This window comes from Setaria viridis, chromosome 5 (genome assembly GCF_005286985.2).
Source record: "Setaria viridis chromosome 5, Setaria_viridis_v4.0, whole genome shotgun sequence".
Lineage (NCBI taxonomy): Eukaryota > Viridiplantae > Streptophyta > Magnoliopsida > Poales > Poaceae > Setaria > Setaria viridis.
The window spans coordinates 29,635,156-29,652,602 of NC_048267.2; the positions used below are offsets into that span (position 1 = coordinate 29,635,156).

Genomic DNA, 17,447 nt, shown 5'->3' on the forward strand with positions numbered 1-17,447 from the left:
CTGTCGTTTTGTCGTCATGGTTACAACAACAGCCCCCCTCTCATATTTACGAGGAGGTCTGAGTTACAAAGTTTGATACGGACTCTACCCTGTACTGCTGAATACAACTTAAGTCCAATTGTAATGTGGGACGGTACAAATATGTACTAGCAACCTTTGCTTTGCTTAGCGAGTCCGACACCTTCGTTCCACTCCTTTGCTGTCGCATTTAAAGTTTAAGATGTGTTCCACTGAATTCTAGATTAAACATACGTTATCTCCACCGACATGATTGTTCTGTGGCAATTATTATAGTCCGCAAGCCGGCAGTTTGTTGGCTGCTAGCTACATACAAAATAATTACACTAATGGTGACATCACAGAAAACTTGTCATCATTGACTGAACACACACAGGCACTACCAATACTGCGGTCTGGTTGGGGCAGGCACCTGCGTGTGTTCTGAACCTCATCACTGACGATTGAAACGACTCATTGTCTTGTTAATAAAGCACTCTCTTTACCCGTAAAAAAAAAAGTAGCAACGTCCCAACGGGTCGAAAAGGACACAATATATTGTTATGCACGTCCGGACAAATTCGCCGAAAGCAGTTCAAGTGGAGTGGACATAACACCAGCATTTGGTGCAACAGCTTTCCATTGCTGGGCGCACTCTGCTGCAGTTGCTGCTCTGCCATTGCCGCCGCCCCATCTCCACCGTGCCCCTGTGCCGCCGAAACGGTCGAGCAAGCCAAGCCATGGACGACGACGGTGGCACGGCGCTGCTCCGTGAGTCCTCGCCGTGGAGCCTGCTCGGCGGCGCGGCGGCCGTGCTGCTGCTGTGGTGGGCGGCGCAGGTCCTGGAGTGGGCCTGGCTGGCTCCCCGGCGCATGGAGCGGGCCCTCAGGGCGCAGGGCCTGAGGGGCAACCGCTACCGCTTCCTCTGGGGCGACCTCAAGGAGGAGCGCCGGCTGACGGCGGCGGCCCTGGCCAGGCCCGTGCCCATGGACCGGCCCCACGACATCCTCCCGCGCGTCTCCCCTCTCCTTCACCGTGCCGTCGAGGAGCATGGTATGTACACGCATGTTAAATTGTTAACTGCAATCTGATCATTCCAAGATGCCATTCTGAGACGGGAGTGCAGTGCAGGCAAACTCTCATTTACATCCTTAGCCTGTCATTAAAATGCCTAAGCCACTCGGTCATGGACCGAAACTGTCACTGCACATCCTTGGCCTGATGACTGATGCATCATCATCTATCCTGAGACGGATGTGCAGGTAAGCTCTCGTTTACATGGTTCGGGACGATCCCCAGAATTACAGTCATTGACCCCGAGCTGGCCCGGGAAGTTGCATCAAACAAAGATGGCTACTTCGTGAAAACAAAGCTGGCCACTCGCATGGTCAAGTTTCTGATTGGTGGGGTCGCGATCCTTGACGGCGAGGAATGGGTCAAGCATAGGAGGATTATGAATCCAGCCTTCCATGCAGAGAAACTGAAGGTTTTTTCTTCTGACTGAACTACCTTGAGGGTTCAAATTTTATTTAATATGTGACATTTGACACCATTATGCTCATTTTCCAGCAAGCTTGAGTCATGAGTTTTGTTGGTTTGTCACTTCATATAGTCACCTAATGTTACTTAAGTACATTGATGAATACTTAATCTAGTTGTTTGGGCAAACAGAAACAGCTTATGTTTGTGCAATTGTGCTAGTTTCCTGTTGTTTTATTGACTGTGAGTAAAGTTTTGCGATTTTGATCTGCAAACATCTTGATGTGCTGTTTGATTGGATGCTAATTCAGTAGATCACATACTCCTGAACAACAATAACACTTTCGTTTTTAACACCAAAACGTGCTGTAAATAGACACTAAAGCAGTTTAATACAGGTAATAGATTTCTTGGAAAAATTTTCTGCCCCGTTGACAATTATCTTGGAAATGGATGCAGGGGATGTTGCCTGCGTTCTCTGCAGCTTGCAGCGATCTAATTTGCAGATGGGAGAACTTACTTGCTGATTCTGTTGGAACCATTGAGCTAGACGTTTGGGCTGAGTTCCAAAATTTATCCGGGGATGTCCTTTCAAGAACTGTTTTCGGTGTTAGCTACGAAGAAGGCAGAAGAATTTTCCTACTTCAAGCTGAACAAGTTGTCCGCGTTACTCAAGCTTTCGGGACAAGTCATATCCCAGGATACTTGTACTGTTTCAATCATACAACTCTAGCACTTCATTATGCTTATTGTCTACCGTTCTTTCATTAGATAATAATACATTAAAGCAATATAAAGGGGATCTCACCTTATTGCCTTTTTCTGTCAGTCTTTTACCAACAAAAGGGAACCGAAGGATAAAGGCTATTAACAGGGAGACCAAGACGATCCTAAGGGGAATAATAGAGAAGAGACGTGAGGCCATGAAGAACGGTGAACCCACCAAACATGACTTGCTCGGCATGCTGTTGGAATCAAACATGAATTACAGCAACTCCGATGGAAAGTCCAGCGGGGGGCTCAACGTAGAAGAAGTGATTGAAGAATGCAAGTTGTTCTACTTTGCAGGAACTGAGAGTAGCGCTATCCTGCTGACTTACACAATGGTACTCTTGAGCATGCATCCGGAGTGGCTAGATCGAGCCAGGGATGAAGTTCTGCAAGTCTTTGGGCAAAACAAGCCAGATTTCAGCGGTTTCAGTCGTCTAAAAGTTGTAAGTGATACTGTATCTGATTGAAAAAGGATAAATTTCATTCAACATGACTATGTTTTCCTAATTTCCTTTTGATAACATTACCTTGTTTGATTTTGTACTTGATACCAGGTGACAATGGTGTTGTACGAGGTGCTACGCCTGTACCCTCCGGCATTGTTCATCAACCGACGGACGCACAAGCAGACTGAGCTCGGAGGCGTCGTGTACCCACCGGATGTCATGTTTGTGATCCCCATCATGTTTGTCCACCGAGACCCTGCGCTCTGGGGGCAGGACGCCGGCGAGTTCAACCCGGGGAGGTTCGCCGAGGGCGTGTCCAAGGCGTGCGGCGACCCGGGCGCCTTCATCCCCTTCAGCTGGGGGCCGCGCATATGCATCGGCCAGAACTTTGCGCTGCTGGAGGCCAAGCTCGCAATTAGCATGGTCCTGCAGCGCTTCGCGTTTGAGCTCTCGCCGGAGTACGCGCACGCGCCCTACAGCATTCTGACACTTCACCCGCAGCACAGCGTTCCGGTTAGGGTACGCCGGCTCTGATCACGTGTGTGATGTATTCTACATAAACCGTGTTGGTATCTGTGAAGGAAGTCCATTTTGCTGCACAAAAGTTTCATGCAAGTACCTAGGTCATCGCGATCGACATGCTCTATTTTCTCTAAAACATTATTCTGCACGGCTCCCTGATCAGGACCATGACAAATTTGATGATGCGGCATGCCCGCTTCGTTCTTGTGGGCCCTAGCACGTGATGGTGGCATATAAGGACATAAAGAAATGCACGTAACTATTTTGAGGCCTGAGCTTCGTGGCAGTTTCTCAACATGAAAAGTCAGAAGCTCAAACAGACAACAAACTTCTTGTGCAGCTTTCGAGAAGCTGGAAGATAAAAAAGCTGAGTTTATATGGAAAACTGCTCAGTTTTATAAGATTTTTATATCTTTTTAAGCTCAGAAAGATAAACACATTTTCTAAAAGTTAGTGTTGGCTTTTCAGAATGAAAAAGCTAGCAACAACATTTCAAGAAAGCTTAAAAGCTGCAGCTCAAACAAACAGGCCCTGAATCTCGTTCAGAGACCGGAAAACTTGCATGCAACAGATGAGACTGATTTGTGGACTTACATACAGGGCTCTCATTTTTCTCCTCAACCAAGGTCTATAAAAGATTAATTGGATATAGGGAAGTTCATCCAGTTTTCCTTTAGTCGTGGAAATCATCCTGCCAGCACAAGAAAGGTATTAATTTGGCTGCTCCTTTAGGACAAACACTCCTGAATTGCATGTGACACCGAATTCAGCTCCATATGAGATTTTGGCACACTTCAAAAATCAAATAGGAGTTTCATTCTATATGAAAATCATCATCATCATCAGGTGTATACGGAGGGCAAGAAATCGCCTCGAGGCATCCAGCCCAGTGTGGCAACTTGCAAATCCCTCTTCAAGGCGCTTGCTCTAGCTCATGTTTAGTTGCCCAATTTTAGAGTGCCAAAATCAATGTAGTATACTGTAGCGTTTCGTTTATATTTGTGAATTATTGTCCAAACATTGACTAATGAGGCTCAAAAAATTCGTATCGCAAAGTACAACAAAACTGTGCAATTAGTTTTTAATTTCATCTACATTTAGTACTCCATGCATGTACCGCAAGTTTGATGTGATGAGGAATCTTCTTTTTGCATAGTGCCAAAGTTGGGATTTGGGTATCCTACGATCCAAAGAAAGATTCAAAACTCCAATGGCATAATGGCTCGAGAGTCGAGACCTAGTTGTAACTTTTTTTTTCATTTTCTTTACTTCCTTCTTTGTTTCTTAAACTTTTAAAACAATCTCCTTTTCTTTTCTTTGATATTCAATAGTGGCAACTCCTCCTGTTTCGTAAAAAAAAACAGTGCAAAGTGGTTTCCTGCTCGAAATGATCTAAAGGACACCACCAAAAGCATTCACTTCAGTTTGTTGCGTCGCTTTGCCATGCATGAGCTATTGTGGAGCTAATTATTTACCAAAGCTGGATCTACATCATTAAAATCAATGAAAATTCCCGACGGAGAGAGAAGTATAAAGTTACACAATAAATAACTACAATTACAGCACTGTAGAGCTTTGCCAGTATAGCACATGGCCAATAGGCAAAATGAGCACTTTATCCGTTCACACTTCACACAATCATACAAATTCTGTTTATTCAGCTCTAAACTACATACTTAATCACCGCATCTATAGTTGTTGCAGCTCAGCATGATCATCATGTCAGAGCTTCTTCAGCTTGATCTGAGCACCGTGCTCAGGGTGCAAGATTATCACGCTGTAGGGCGCGTGAGTGTAGGACGGCGAGAGCTCAAAGGAGAAGTGCTGGAGGATGGTGCACAGCGCCATCTTCGCTTCCAGCAACGCGAAGTTCTGGCCGATGCAGATCCTGGGACCCCATCCGAATGGAAAGAAGGCAGTCTGGTGCTTGGTCGCATTAGAGATGCCGTCGGCAAACCTCTCTGGGTTGAACTCACTTGCATCTTTTCCCCAGATGATCGGATCATGGTGAATGAAAAGAAGGGGCAGCAGAAGGTTGACTCCTGCAGGGTATTTGATGCCACCGAGCTCTATTTCCTTGTAAGTTCTTCTGGTTAGGAAAATTACTGGTGGGTACAACCTAAGGACCTCGTATAGAATCATTGTTACCTGAAGAAGCAAAACAGAAGGTCAAGATCATTAATCTAGATATACAATACAAAAAACAACATATAACTTGTTTTTCCTCCAAAAGGTTTCTGTTTGCCAGTGATTGCTTTGTTTCACTCAACATATATGCAGTCCAAAACTAATGCAGTATGTCAATAGTAAAGTTCGTTCAACATCATGGTTAAGTCTGCTTCAGCACTCTCAGTCTACTCACTGACTCAGCCATGGATTACTAATGTTATTTTTTTCCCCGAAAGAAGGTACTACAACATCGCTAAGATTTAAGCCCTCATAATATTAAACCAGTGATTCTCCACCAGAATCACATGTTGATGATCATTAGTTCAATGGATGGAAAAGAAAGCATTTCAAAACTATAATCAAATCTTTTCATTACTTGGCCTCCAACAAAGTAGAAAATTATTAATGTCCTTAATGGCCTAAAATTTGTGCATTTCACCATAAAAGAGCATCGATTTCATACTTACAATCTTCAGGCGGCTCAAGCTATCAAAATCTGGTCTAGCTCTTCCAAAATAATTCAACACTTCTCTTGCCAGCTCTTGCCATTTTGGGTGCATGCTTAGCACGACTATAGTCCAAGTTAGCAGGACTGATGTTGTCTCCATACCTGCGAAGTAAAATAGCTTGCATTCCTCAATTATATCTTCTGTAGTCATTCCTAGATTTACTTTCCCATTTGATTCCCTCATGTTGGACTCTACCAATAAGCCTAGTAAGTCATCGTTATTAGTTTCGCGATCTTTAATAACCTTGTCTCTTTTCTCAATTATTCCACGCAGAAGTTTGCTGATCTCCTGATCAATTTGTCCTATCCTTCTGTTATTTTTGGTGGGCAAGAACCTGCATATGTTCAATAGCATTATAGGTATAATAAAAGATATTCTTTATTGATGCCACATTACTTTGCCTAGTCTTGTACTCCCTCCGTTCCAAATTATAGGTCGTTTTGACTTTTCTAGATACATAGATATTATTATGCATCTAGACATAGTGTATGTCTAAGTGCATAACAAAGTCTATGAATCTAATAAAGTCAAAACGACCTATAATTTGGGACGGAGGGAGTATCTCCCAACTCCACTTGACCAATGAATTTTAGGAGTGAAAATGCTGATATTGTTTAAAATATTTTTGAATGGAGAAAGCTCATTTCTGTATCTCTTTCCTATACTGGAAACGGTATGGGGTCATTAAACATGGATAGGATAGTAAAATCTTTTGCAGAAACATATAGATGTCTAACAAATGCCTAATTATGCAACTTCTTTCTCATGAAGAAAAACCTGCTGCTGTTGGAGGGAAAAGAACAAACCAATAGCCTGGGATAAATATTGTCCGAAAAGATTGTATAACACGTTCAGCTAGCTCTTCTTGAAGCTGGAAAATTCTCCTACCCTCCTGAAAGCTGCTGCCAAACGCGGTTCTTGAGATGGCATCTCCAGTAAGATTCTGGAACTCAGGCCAGACATCAATCTCAGAAGACCCCTCAGGCGACATTGCATTTTCCAATCTTGTAATCATTTCTATGCAACAGGTAGAAAATACAGGTAGCATCCGCTGTAAACGAGACAGCATTGTAAGTACAGATGCTATCCAATATAAGACTTGCAAAATTTGAACTGAGAAAAACAAAGTCATGAGAAGAAAATTTAGCGAACCTTTATTTTCTCATGGTGAAAGGCAGGATTGAGGATCCTCCTGTGCTTTGCCCATTTCTCGCCTTCATGATTAAAAAGCCCGTTGGAGATCAACTTCACAACACGAATAGTCTTCGGTTTGCCAAAGTGGCCAAACTTGTTAGACAAAACTTCTCTAACTAATTCCGGGTCTGGAATCATCATCCTTGGCGTCGGGCCAAACCAACTGAATGACAATTTCCCTGCATTTGAGGTTTGCATTAAGCTCATGAGAAGACGAATTGACTGCATTGGAATCATCTTCTGAGCCGGCGGCTGCCACATAACAGGTTTCACCCTATTGATTTTTTTTTGAAAAAAGGGAAAAGAAACATTGATTTTTTTTAGAAAAAAGGGAAAGGAAACCGACTATCACAGGAAATCTTACTCGAAGAGCGTGCTCTAATTTGATAGTTGTTCTGTTCCTGTCAAATACACGCACATAAATATTCCATTTTTCATGTTCGCCTCGCCTGTCTTCTTTCAGAAAGGAAGTGATGCCGCGTCAATCTGTGATCTGCCATCCTTCATACGGGGCATAAAGCTCTTTTGCGCGTGCTACCAACTGTAGATTATTGTTTGGCTAATTTTCGCCAACCGAACGTTCTCAACTTGTGATGTAACTGCTGTATCATACAAATTTCCTAAGAATAGTAGCAAATCATGTTGTCCCCACAAAAAAAAAACTGTTTTGACAAATTTCCTAAGAATAGTAGCAACTCATGTTGTCCCCACAAAAAAAAACTTGTGATGTGCCGGATCGACGTCGTCCAAGCCCCAGGGTGGGCTCTCCCTGCAGCCCCAAGGTCGGTCTCTACTCTCCCCCAAGGTCGTCTCTCTCGCCGGCGTGGGTTGTTCTTGCCTGCTCATCGCCGATTCCCCCCTCCTTGGGCCCGGATCTGCCGTCTCCTGGGTCGTAGCGGCCGTATTGCTGGTGCAGGTCGCCGTGCTTGCACACCGCCGCCGGGTACCTCCCGTCGCTTTGGTCGCCTCTACTGCCCCTCCTGTCCTCGGATCTCAGCTCCATGGGCACAAGGTGGCTGCTTTCGTCGTCTGTTGGTGGTGGTGCCTATTACAGTCATGGTTGTCTTTGCTCTTGGGTGGCCTTCTTCTTCTTGTTTGTGCCGTGCAGGTGTGCTTCATCGTCGACATGGAGTGCCCACCGCCGCTGCGTTGCCTTTCTTCTAGACCTTCGTCACGATTGTGTGGAGTTGGGCTTTGGGGGCTACGGGTGAAAACTCTGCCCCGGCCTTCGCCGGTGCCGGCAACGGCTGCGTCCACGGATGTAGCTCACCTTGCTGGGACATTGCTGAGGCCACCAAGCCCATTTGATTGATTTCGCCATGTGAAGACTTAGTCCGCTCCTCCTGGACGGACGGATGATGGCGGCCTATTCAAGGTCGTTCCTTTTTTGAGGCATTGTCCTGCATGATTAGGCAATGTGTGTGGAAAATTCATAGTGTTTTTCTATCCTGCAGGTTCTATTATCTTAGGTCGTCTTAATTGGTTGTGGTGGTGTGGATTTCTTTCTACTGTTGTTGTGTTTGAGTTGCTTGTCTGTTGCCACCATCTATGTGGTAACCCACGTAACAAATTGACATAAAGGAATTGAAACGAAAATAAAGTTTTTTTTACCGAGCACATAGAAATTACCGTTCTCCTTTGCGAGGTCGTGGAACAAGGGCTGCACGCGGGGGATGATGTCATGGCAACCGAGCGGCAGCGGCTTCGTCCGCGCCTCCCGGTTGCGCCGCGCGTTCTCCCTCACATCGCCGGTGAAGAGAGGCCCTGCGCCCGGAGGGCCCGCTCCAGCCGCCGCGGCGTCCACCAGGCCCACTCCAGCGTCCAGGCCACCAGCCACAGCAGCGCTGCGGCCGCCGTCGCGCCAGCCAGGGTCCACGGGGAGGCCTCCCGCAGCGTCAGCAGAGCTCGAGTCGCCATTCGCTTCTTGCAGCGTCAGCAGAGCTCGTCATGAATGCAATTTGTGCTGTACTTTTATGGCTTCACGAATCACTGTCTGACTCTTCGCTCGCCCCTACTTGTACGTATCTCGTTAATAATGCAACTACGAATATGATGTCAGTATGTTACCCACTACATCAAAGTATAAATTCATGCTTCGTCTTGGAGGTGGACCTGAGCATGGGCCGGGCCAGGCCGATAAAAAGCTCACACCCGAATTTCAGTTGTCCGAATTATTATTTTTTATATTTTGGGCTGGGCCTATTTTTCAGATGTTTTGTTGCCAAGCCTAATAATAGCAGCCAATGGACCTTACTGAGAGTGAATTTGACTTATTTTGGAATCAATAAAACTTTATAATCTCTGCGTATCAAACGGAAAATGCAGCCCCGTGAGCTCGGCTCCATTAGCAAGGATATGGGCAGGGTATAACTGTTCCATTAATTAAACTGAGAGCTGCAATATGTACATCAACCAATTTCTCCATTCATACACACTCTGCACTCGTAATTCAGATCAAGCGTCGAATTTTAAACATCATATACATGTACAGTCACTATATGGTAGTGGTATTGATGTTGAAATAATGGGCCTACCCCATAAGGAATTTCAGAATTTCAAATAAATCTCAAAGGCCCATGTGGGCAAGAGGTGGAGTGGTGCAAGTCTTTAGTCCCACATTGCTAGTGGAAGGGAGGGATGACCAACTTAAATATGGAAGTTGTCTCCATTCCTCCAAGCTATGTGTGTGGGGAGGGAAGAAGAGCTCCACACGCGTGTGCTCGCTCGCTCGCCACGCCATATGGAATCCTAACCGGTTTAGATCACGATCGCGATGTGAGAATCGTGGGCTCTCCTATATAATGCGACCTACCGGCCTCTACCATAAACAGATCGATTCGAGCTAGGGTTTTTGCCTCCTCGCTGCTGCGCCGCCACCGTAGTCTACTCCATCCCGATTGTCGGCGTGCATCGGCGATTGGGAGAGCAGGTCTCCGGAACCGTCGTCTTCAGCGATCCTGCACCGGGAGAGGGCGAATAAGGTTTTTGGGAAGCGCTCTGCGCGACTGCTCGATCGCTTCCTCCGCTTCGTCGACTCCTTCACCACGGCTCGTCTACCTCTTCGTCGCTCGGGCCTCACTCGCCGTCGCGAACAACGTCAGGCTGCTGATCGTCGTCGGCTGTCGTACCCAATAGTCGTCCAGGAGCCAGTCTTCGTCAAGAAAGAAACGTACGATCTCTTAACTCAAATTATGTCTTCCATACTAGCTATTATGATTTGTTGCAGTCTGATAGCACTAGATAGTATGGTAGAATGTGTGATTCTATTTGCAATGATAGACTTGTCTAGATCTTGCGTAGACATGTATAGTTTAATCTGCTGTCTGTTCATCGTATTCATGATTTATTTCTGGATTAAATTAAAACTAAAAGTGCTTATATATCCAACAATTCATGATTTATTTCTGGATTAAATTAAAACTAAAAGTGCTTATATATATCCAACAATTGAGACTTTGCCATCCAGCATGATCACCGTGGTCAAAGCTTCTTCAGCCTGATTGGAGCACCATGCTGAGGGTGCAAAGTTATCACAGTGTACGGCGCGTGAGTGTAGGACGGCGAGAGCTCAAATGAGAAGCGCTGGAGTATGGTGCACAGCGCCATCTTCGCTTCCAGCAACGCGAAGTTCTGGCCAATGCAGATCCGGGGACCGCCTCCAAATGGGAAGAAGGCGGCTTGGTGCTTGGTGGCATTGGAAATGCCGTCGGCGAACCTCTCTGGATTGAACATGCCTGCGTCTTTTCCCCAGATGTTGGGATCATGGTGAATGAAGATTATGGGCAGGAGAAGGTTCACGCCTGCTGGATATTTGATGCCACCGAGCTCCATTCCCTTGTAAGTTCTTCTGCTTAATAGGACTACAGGTGGGTACAATCTGAGGACCTCGTACAAAATCATGGTTACCTGCAGAAACCAAACAGAGGGTCAAGATCATTAATACAATATGTACGACACAAAAAGATGTTCCATATCCTGTTTTCCTCAGAAAAGTTCTTGTTCGACAGTGAGTCAGTGATTGAGGAATTTCTCAAAATATGAACAGTCAAACAAACTTCCTGAAGCCCTATACAACTGCAATTTCCAAAACGAATGCAAGATGTAAATAATTAACTCATCTCCAGCGTGCTTCTACAGTATATTAACTGGCTCAGTCGTTGTGTCAAGATGTTAATGTTAAGGTCCTTCAGGTTTCAGATGTAGGCCCTGCAGTTTTAGAAGTAAAAGAGCAGTTTTTCCACCGGAATGGCATGCAGACGACGGTCAGCAGTATTCAGTTGTATGAAAGTAGAGCATCACAAAACATAACTACTTTTTAAATGAGCTATTCAATATTTTGTTAGTCTAACTCTGACAAATTAATGAAAATTTAATAGGGGTATTTGCAAATTTTCTACTGGTTTATTAATACTACTACTATTGCTCGAATGGCATTTTTGGTAGCATTTTTGCAATTTTCTAGTTGCAAGCTTGCCATAACTTCCAAAGCGGTGGCAAATTTGCAATTGCCCAAATTAGTAATGTCTTTAATATCACTGCATTTCTGCCTTTTCACAAAGAACTAACTAGCTTGTCCTAAATGTCTACAGACAGAGGGAGTACAAGAGAACACTGATTTCATACTTACAATCTTCAAGCGGTTCAAGCTCTCAAAGTCTGGTCTAGCTCTTCCGAAGTGGTTCAATACTTCTTCTCTTGCTTGCTCTTGCCATTCTGGGTGCATGCTTAGCACAACGAGAGTCCAAGTAAGCAGGACTGATGTTGTCTCCATACCAGCAAAGTAAAAGAGCTTGCATTCCTCAATCACATGTTCTGTTGTCAATCCTAGCTTTGCATTCCCATTTGATTGCCTCATGTTTGACTCCAGTAACAAGCCCAGCAAGTCATCATTATTTGTTTCGCCATTTTTCATAGCCTTCTCTCTTTTCCCAATTATTTCACGCAGAATTTTGTGGATCTCTCGATTAATTTCTCTCATCCTTCTGTTATTTTTGGTGGGCAAGAACCTGCATATGTTCAACAGTGTTATAACAGAACAAATTCTTGATTTCTACCGCATAACTTTTGCCCCACCTTTTATACCCTACTTAGCTTGAATAATGGGGTTAGAAATAAAAATGTAAATGTAGTTCAAAAATATTCTTGAACTGGGAAAGGTCGTCTCTGTATCTCTTCCTTTACTAGAAATAATTCAGGTCATTCCCTTAAAATATGGTCAAGTAATTAATAAAATCTTCTTATGCAGAACGAAACATGTAGGCATGAGTCTCATTAATAAAATTTTGCTACTGTTTATACGGAAGGAAGGACAAACCAGTAGCCTGGGATAAATATTGCTTGAAATGATTGTATAAGGCGTTCAGCTAGCTCTCCTTGAAGCTGGAAAATTCTCCTGCCCTCCTGATAGCTGCTGCCAAATGCGGTTCGTGAGATAACATCGCCCGTAAGATTCTGGAACTCAGGCCAGATGTCTATCTCAGAAGATCCCTCGGAAGACATTGAATTTTCCCATCTGTTAATCACATCGACGCAACAGGTAGCAAATACAGGCAGCATCTTCTGTGAATGGAATAGCATTGTTAGGGATTGCACTACCCAATATATGGCATACTGAAGTTCAACCCGCGAAAAAAAAACCCTGCTATGAGAAGGAAACTCAGTGAACAACTACCTTTATTTTCTCATGGTGGAATGCAGGATTGAGAATTCTCCTGTGCTTTGCCCATTTCTCGCCTTCATGATTCGCGACCCCGTCTCCTAGTAACTTGCCAGCACGGCTAAACTGTTGTTTGCCAAAGTGGCCAAACTTGTTAGACAAAACCTCTTTTACTGATTCTGGGTCTGGAATCATCACCCTCGGGGTTGGGCCAAACCAAGTGAATGACACAGTCCCTGCATTTGAGTTTTGAACACCATAAGTAGGACTGTAGGAAGACTTGCAGATAACGCCCAAATCATTTTTGTGAGGATTTGGCTGCCACAAACATGATTCAGAACGGGGAAAATAAACCAACTGTCACAGGATATCTAAATCAATCATTCTGACACTTTTAATCAAATAATACATGATCTGATTTGATACTTGGTCCTGTCAGTTACCAGCACAAAAATGTCCCACTAGTACATAGTACATACTATTCGCCTGTCTTCTTTCCTAACATATTGCGTTCTATCAGGGGCAATAATTATGCTATCATTTGGCCGTACAATAAAGCTAATCTCCTACAAGACATCTTCAAGTACTACTGTACTACTGCTTCAACTCCTGTATATGTGTACCCCATGTCTTTATTGGGAGCTCAGTATCATCAATATCAAGAATAATCACAACGAATGGGCTCCAAGGAAAAAAAATTGCAGCTAATGATTTCACCTCAATATTTTGGTTTTAACATAAAAGAGGTTGAAACAAAAGGAGTCAATTCTAGATGCGGGGGAATGATCTGAGCTGAGAAGACAGAAATTACCGTTCTCCTTTACGACCTTGTGGAGCATCGGCAGCACGCGGGGGATGATGTCGTGACATCCAAGCGGGAGCGGCTTCGTCCGCGCCTCGCGGTTGAGCCGGGCGTTCTCCCTCACATCGCCGGTGAAGAGGCGGTACCTGGTGCCCTTGAGGCCCTGGGCACGCAGGGCCCGGTCGAGCCGCCGCGGAGTCCACCACGCCCACTCGAGAGTCCAGGCCGCCAGCCACAGCAGCGCCACGGCCGCCGCCGCGCCAGCCACGGCCCACGGCGGGGCCTCTCGTAGCAGCAGCAGAGCTCGAGTCGCCATTGGCTTCTTGGCGCGCTTGTTTTTCTTTTTCTTTTTGAGAGGGCGCACTTGGTGGGGGTGATTGGTGAACGGTGAGCAAGGAAGCAGCACGAAGGAATGGGTTGGCAGACTGCTGAGCGTCCTCTTAAAGCGATTGGACTGCAAGTCTATACGTGTGCGTCTCGACCACTTGCTGTTCGGCTGGTGCATGCTGCTACCGCCGCTGCCTGCTGGTGCAGCTGCTTGCTCTCTGCTACCGAGCCGCAGCAGCCAGCTGCAAAATAGTCAGCCAGCTGCTCTCTTAATATAGAAAAATTATGAAAAAATCAAAACAATCTATAATTTGAAACAAACAGAATATAAGATAAGATTTTGTTTCATGTATGTAAATATTTTTTTTGTGTTGAACCGTACCGTCATATTTCTTCCTTCAGCCTAGACGCTCTTCTTCTTCGATTTCAGAGTGCTTAATTTTGTTCGATTCAACTCGTTAGCATCAATCAATTAACCAAATCATCTAAGCAAGAGAAGCATCAATCGATTATAAAACCCAAGCATTAGCATCAACATAATGTGATATTTTCACTTCAAAAACACACACAATGTGATATTTGGTTAAACGATGAGCAATATATAAGCTCAACATGCATGTGCGATCCTTTTTTAACGTTGAACAGCTTCGGATGACAAACTATATGTAGAAAGGTAACCGCTAAGATTCAAGGCGCAAATTTGTTTTTTATAATAAAACCAAGTAGTAGTCTACTACTCCTACATTACATTAGGTATCAAATAGTACCGTTGCATCACGAGTGCGACACCCGTTGTCTTTTTTGACTTCCCTGATGTCTTCGCTGTTCGCTCCCCCGTTCTCACTAGACTTGTCGTGTTAATAATTCAACGATGGTGTCACCCGTTACAAGTCTGTGGCTGTGGAAAGTTCCCAGAAAATTTCGCAAAGCCAGAATCGGCATGGTGCTACTTGCATAACAAAAAAAATCTACAGTATTCGTGTATACCATTTCCTGTAAAATTCTTAAGAAAAAGTTGAGTAAAATCTCTACGCTTCAGAGATGGGGCCACATTGCAATGCGTTTGACAGCGGCCCGAGCGGATCGAGCCATACACGTTTACCCTATTAGACGAAACATATCTCGTACCAAAAGCATAACATAGAAGGTTGTTGCCGAGTAGATATTCTGTATCAAGTCTGCTGTAAATTCTTATCTAGAATCGGCAACAACCTCCTGACGTGATCCTCAAGATTGTAAGAGCAACTCCGAGAGTATCTAAAAAATTCTTCCCTAAAACTATGTATTGGGGGTTCTCCTAAAAAAAATTTTCCCCAAAGACATATCAATCCACAGTAAATCGCTAATAAATAGCCCCTAATATTTCAAACACAGGCCACGTCATCGTATTGGGCCCATCGGAAGGGACGCGCGGGCATACGGGAACCAGGATTAGGGGAGGAACGCCAACGCTAAAATATACGCGGTGGCAGGCTGTTTTTTAGCGTCGCTAAAAAATTGGGGAAGGTTTAGGTGGATTGTTGGAGTTCATTTTCTCTCTCTTTTTTCCTTAAAAAAGGTATTGGGGTAAGATTAGCAGCCTCTTGGAGTTGCTCTAAGCTACGGCAGCAGCTTTTGCTGTCCCTATATAAACACGCAGGCGGCAGAGACGAACTGCACGCTTCCAGCACCTCTGAATTCTTATTTAGAGCCAATCAAAAATCCTAAAACGATCCAATCTATCCTCCACAATGTCAAGCTCTTCATCCTCCGCTCCCATCATCAATCCCCTGGTTGGTCAAGCCATCTCTGAGAAGCTGATCAAAACCAATCATGCGCTATGGAAGCCGCAGATCCTCGCGGTGGTGAGGGGCGCACGTCTCGCAATCAAGCCCCCCACACCCTTGGTGAAGGAGAAGCAAGGCGATAAGGAAGTTGAAGTCCGGAATCCAGCCTATGTGGAGTGGGCTGCCATCGATCAGCAAGTTCTTGGGTGCCTGCTGTCATCCATGACAAGCAGCATCCTATCTCAAGTTACCGCCTGCAAAACGGCGGCCGAGACGTGGAGCATCATTGAGGGCATGTTCACCTCGATGATAAGGGCGCGCTCTATCAACACCAGGATTGCTCTCGCCACAATGAAGAAAGGCGAGTTCTCCATGGCCGAGTATGTCGGCAAGATGCGCTCTCTTGCTGATGAGATGGCACACCCCGGCAAGACGATCGACGATGACAAGCTGATCTCCTACATCCTCTCCGACCTCGACTACAACTACAACTTCATTGTTTCTGCCCTTGTCGCTAGGGTGGAACCACTTAGCGTTGGAGAGGTGTACTCCCAACTGCTAGCGTTCGAGCAGAGGAAAGATCTACTGCATGGAGACTCGCATTCCTCGGTGAACGCAGCAAGCCGGGGGCGCGGCGGCCAGCGTGGATGTGGCGGCGGCAGATGCAGTTGCAGCAGCAGCAAGAATCGTGGATGAGGGCATGGCAACAGTGCCAACCCACCTCATTAGAACAACAGCTCCAACAACGCTCGTAGCAACACCAACGGCAACAACAGACCCAAGTGCCAGCTGTGCCTGAAGAAGGGTCATACGGTAATCGACTGTTGGTATAGATTTGATGAAAATTTTGTACCAGATGAAAGGTATGCAGAGCAACCACTACATCCTATGGAGTAGATACAAACTGGTACATGGATTTAGGTGCTACATATAACATCACCAACAATCTAGAGAAGTTGTCAGTGCATGACAAATACAAGGGCCACGATCAGATCGCAAGTGGGGTAGGTATGGAAATTAGTCGCATTAGTCATTTAATTGTTACAACCCCTAGTCATGATCTTCATCTAAAATATGTTCTATATGTTCCTAAGGCCAATAAAAACCTTGTATCTATTCATCGCTTAACTTCTGAAAACTCAGCTTTTCTAAAATTTCACCCTGATTTCTTTTATGTCAAGGATCAGGCAACGAAGAAAATTTTGCTTAGAGGAAGCTACATCCGAGGGCTTTATCCCCTTCCTTCCACGTGTCCAATAAAACAAGCCTATGGAGTCGTCAAACCATCTCTTGAAAGATGGCATAGTCGCCTAGGGCATCCGGCTTCCCCGATTGTGGAGAAAGTCATTAGTCATTTTAATCTTCCTATTGCAATTGAGTCGAATAAACATTTAGTGTGTGATGCTTGTCAGAAAGCAAAGAGTCATCAATTACCTTATTTGAAATCTCATAGTGTTTCATCTCATCCTTTGGAACTTATTTTTTCTGATGTTTGGGGTCCTGCCCCTAGCTCTTTGGGTGGACACAAGTACTATGTGAGTTTTATTGATGATTATAGTAAGTTCACCTAGATATATCTTCTTAAATTTAAATCTGAAGTCTTTGAGAAGTTTCATGAGTTCCAAAATCTTGTTGAAAGGCTCTTTAACCGAAAAAATTATCACTATGCAGACGGATTAGCGTGGCGAGTATCAAAGGTTGCACACCATCTTCTCTAAAGTCAGCATCACACACCATCTCTCATGTCCATATGCCCATCTATAGAATGGGTCAGTTGAACGCAAGCATCGACACATTGTCGAGGTTGGG

The 17,447-nt window shown here is 44.8% G+C and overlaps 2 protein-coding genes, 1 long non-coding RNA gene, 1 other non-coding gene and 1 pseudogene across 5 annotated transcripts; 3 read left to right on the forward strand and 2 right to left on the reverse strand.

The window, feature by feature from the left end:
• Positions 1-597: 597 nt before the first annotated feature.
• LOC117854936 (cytochrome P450 CYP72A616) lies at positions 598-3,297 on the forward strand. Of its 2 annotated transcripts, none has more exons than XM_034737195.2 (5): positions 598-1,050; positions 1,248-1,483; positions 1,936-2,183; positions 2,306-2,690; positions 2,802-3,297. In XM_034737195.2, exons 1-5 carry the CDS (start codon positions 738-740, stop codon positions 3,225-3,227), a joined length of 1,608 nt encoding a protein of 535 aa, XP_034593086.1. In that variant the 5' UTR covers positions 598-737; the 3' UTR covers positions 3,228-3,297. The 2 variants fall into 2 exon arrangements, with proteins under 2 accessions (XP_034593086.1, XP_034593087.1); XM_034737196.2 differs by having other exon boundaries at positions 599-1,050; positions 1,260-1,483.
• Positions 3,298-4,510: 1,213 nt separating this feature from the next.
• LOC117855632 (cytochrome P450 CYP72A616-like) lies at positions 4,511-9,046 on the reverse strand (annotated as a pseudogene).
• LOC117855634 (uncharacterized) lies at positions 7,603-8,697 on the forward strand. Its single transcript, XR_004640532.2, has 2 exons — positions 7,603-8,462; positions 8,542-8,697. It is a non-coding gene; the product is annotated as an uncharacterized lncRNA (long non-coding RNA).
• Positions 9,047-10,394: 1,348 nt separating the features above from the next.
• On the reverse strand, positions 10,395-14,040 carry LOC117858799 (cytochrome P450 CYP72A616). The gene is made up of 5 exons (XM_034741931.2): positions 13,555-14,040; positions 12,759-12,979; positions 12,402-12,646; positions 11,715-12,093; positions 10,395-10,993 (listed from the first exon to the last, which is right to left on the reverse strand). The coding sequence occupies exons 1-5, from the start codon at positions 13,859-13,861 to the stop codon at positions 10,568-10,570; spliced, it is 1,578 nt and encodes a 525-aa protein (XP_034597822.1). The 5' UTR covers positions 13,862-14,040; the 3' UTR covers positions 10,395-10,567.
• A 2,030-nt stretch (positions 14,041-16,070) lies between these two features.
• Positions 16,071-16,209, forward strand: LOC117859404 (small nucleolar RNA Z247). Its single transcript, XR_004641195.1, has one exon. It is a non-coding gene; the product is annotated as a small nucleolar RNA Z247 (small nucleolar RNA).
• Positions 16,210-17,447: the final 1,238 nt, after the last annotated feature.

Bases quoted from the DNA above. Each gene is read 5' to 3' on its own strand.
- LOC117854936 (XM_034737195.2), top strand. From the start codon at position 738: ATGGACGACGACGGTGGCACGGCGCTGCTCCGTGAGTCCTCGCCGTGG. The intron at 1,484-1,935 runs GTTTTTTCTTCT...AAATGGATGCAG, and splicing joins TCCATGCAGAGAAACTGAAG to GGGATGTTGCCTGCGTTCTC. The intron at 2,691-2,801 runs GTAAGTGATACT...ACTTGATACCAG, and splicing joins GTTTCAGTCGTCTAAAAGTT to GTGACAATGGTGTTGTACGA.
- LOC117858799 (XM_034741931.2), bottom strand. From the start codon at position 13,861: ATGGCGACTCGAGCTCTGCTGCTGCTACGAGAGGCCCCGCCGTGGGCC. The intron at 12,094-12,401 runs GTTTGTCCTTCC...GAACATATGCAG, and splicing joins ATATTTATCCCAGGCTACTG to GTTCTTGCCCACCAAAAATA. The intron at 10,994-11,714 runs GTAAGTATGAAA...TGGTTTCTGCAG, and splicing joins GCTTGAACCGCTTGAAGATT to GTAACCATGATTTTGTACGA.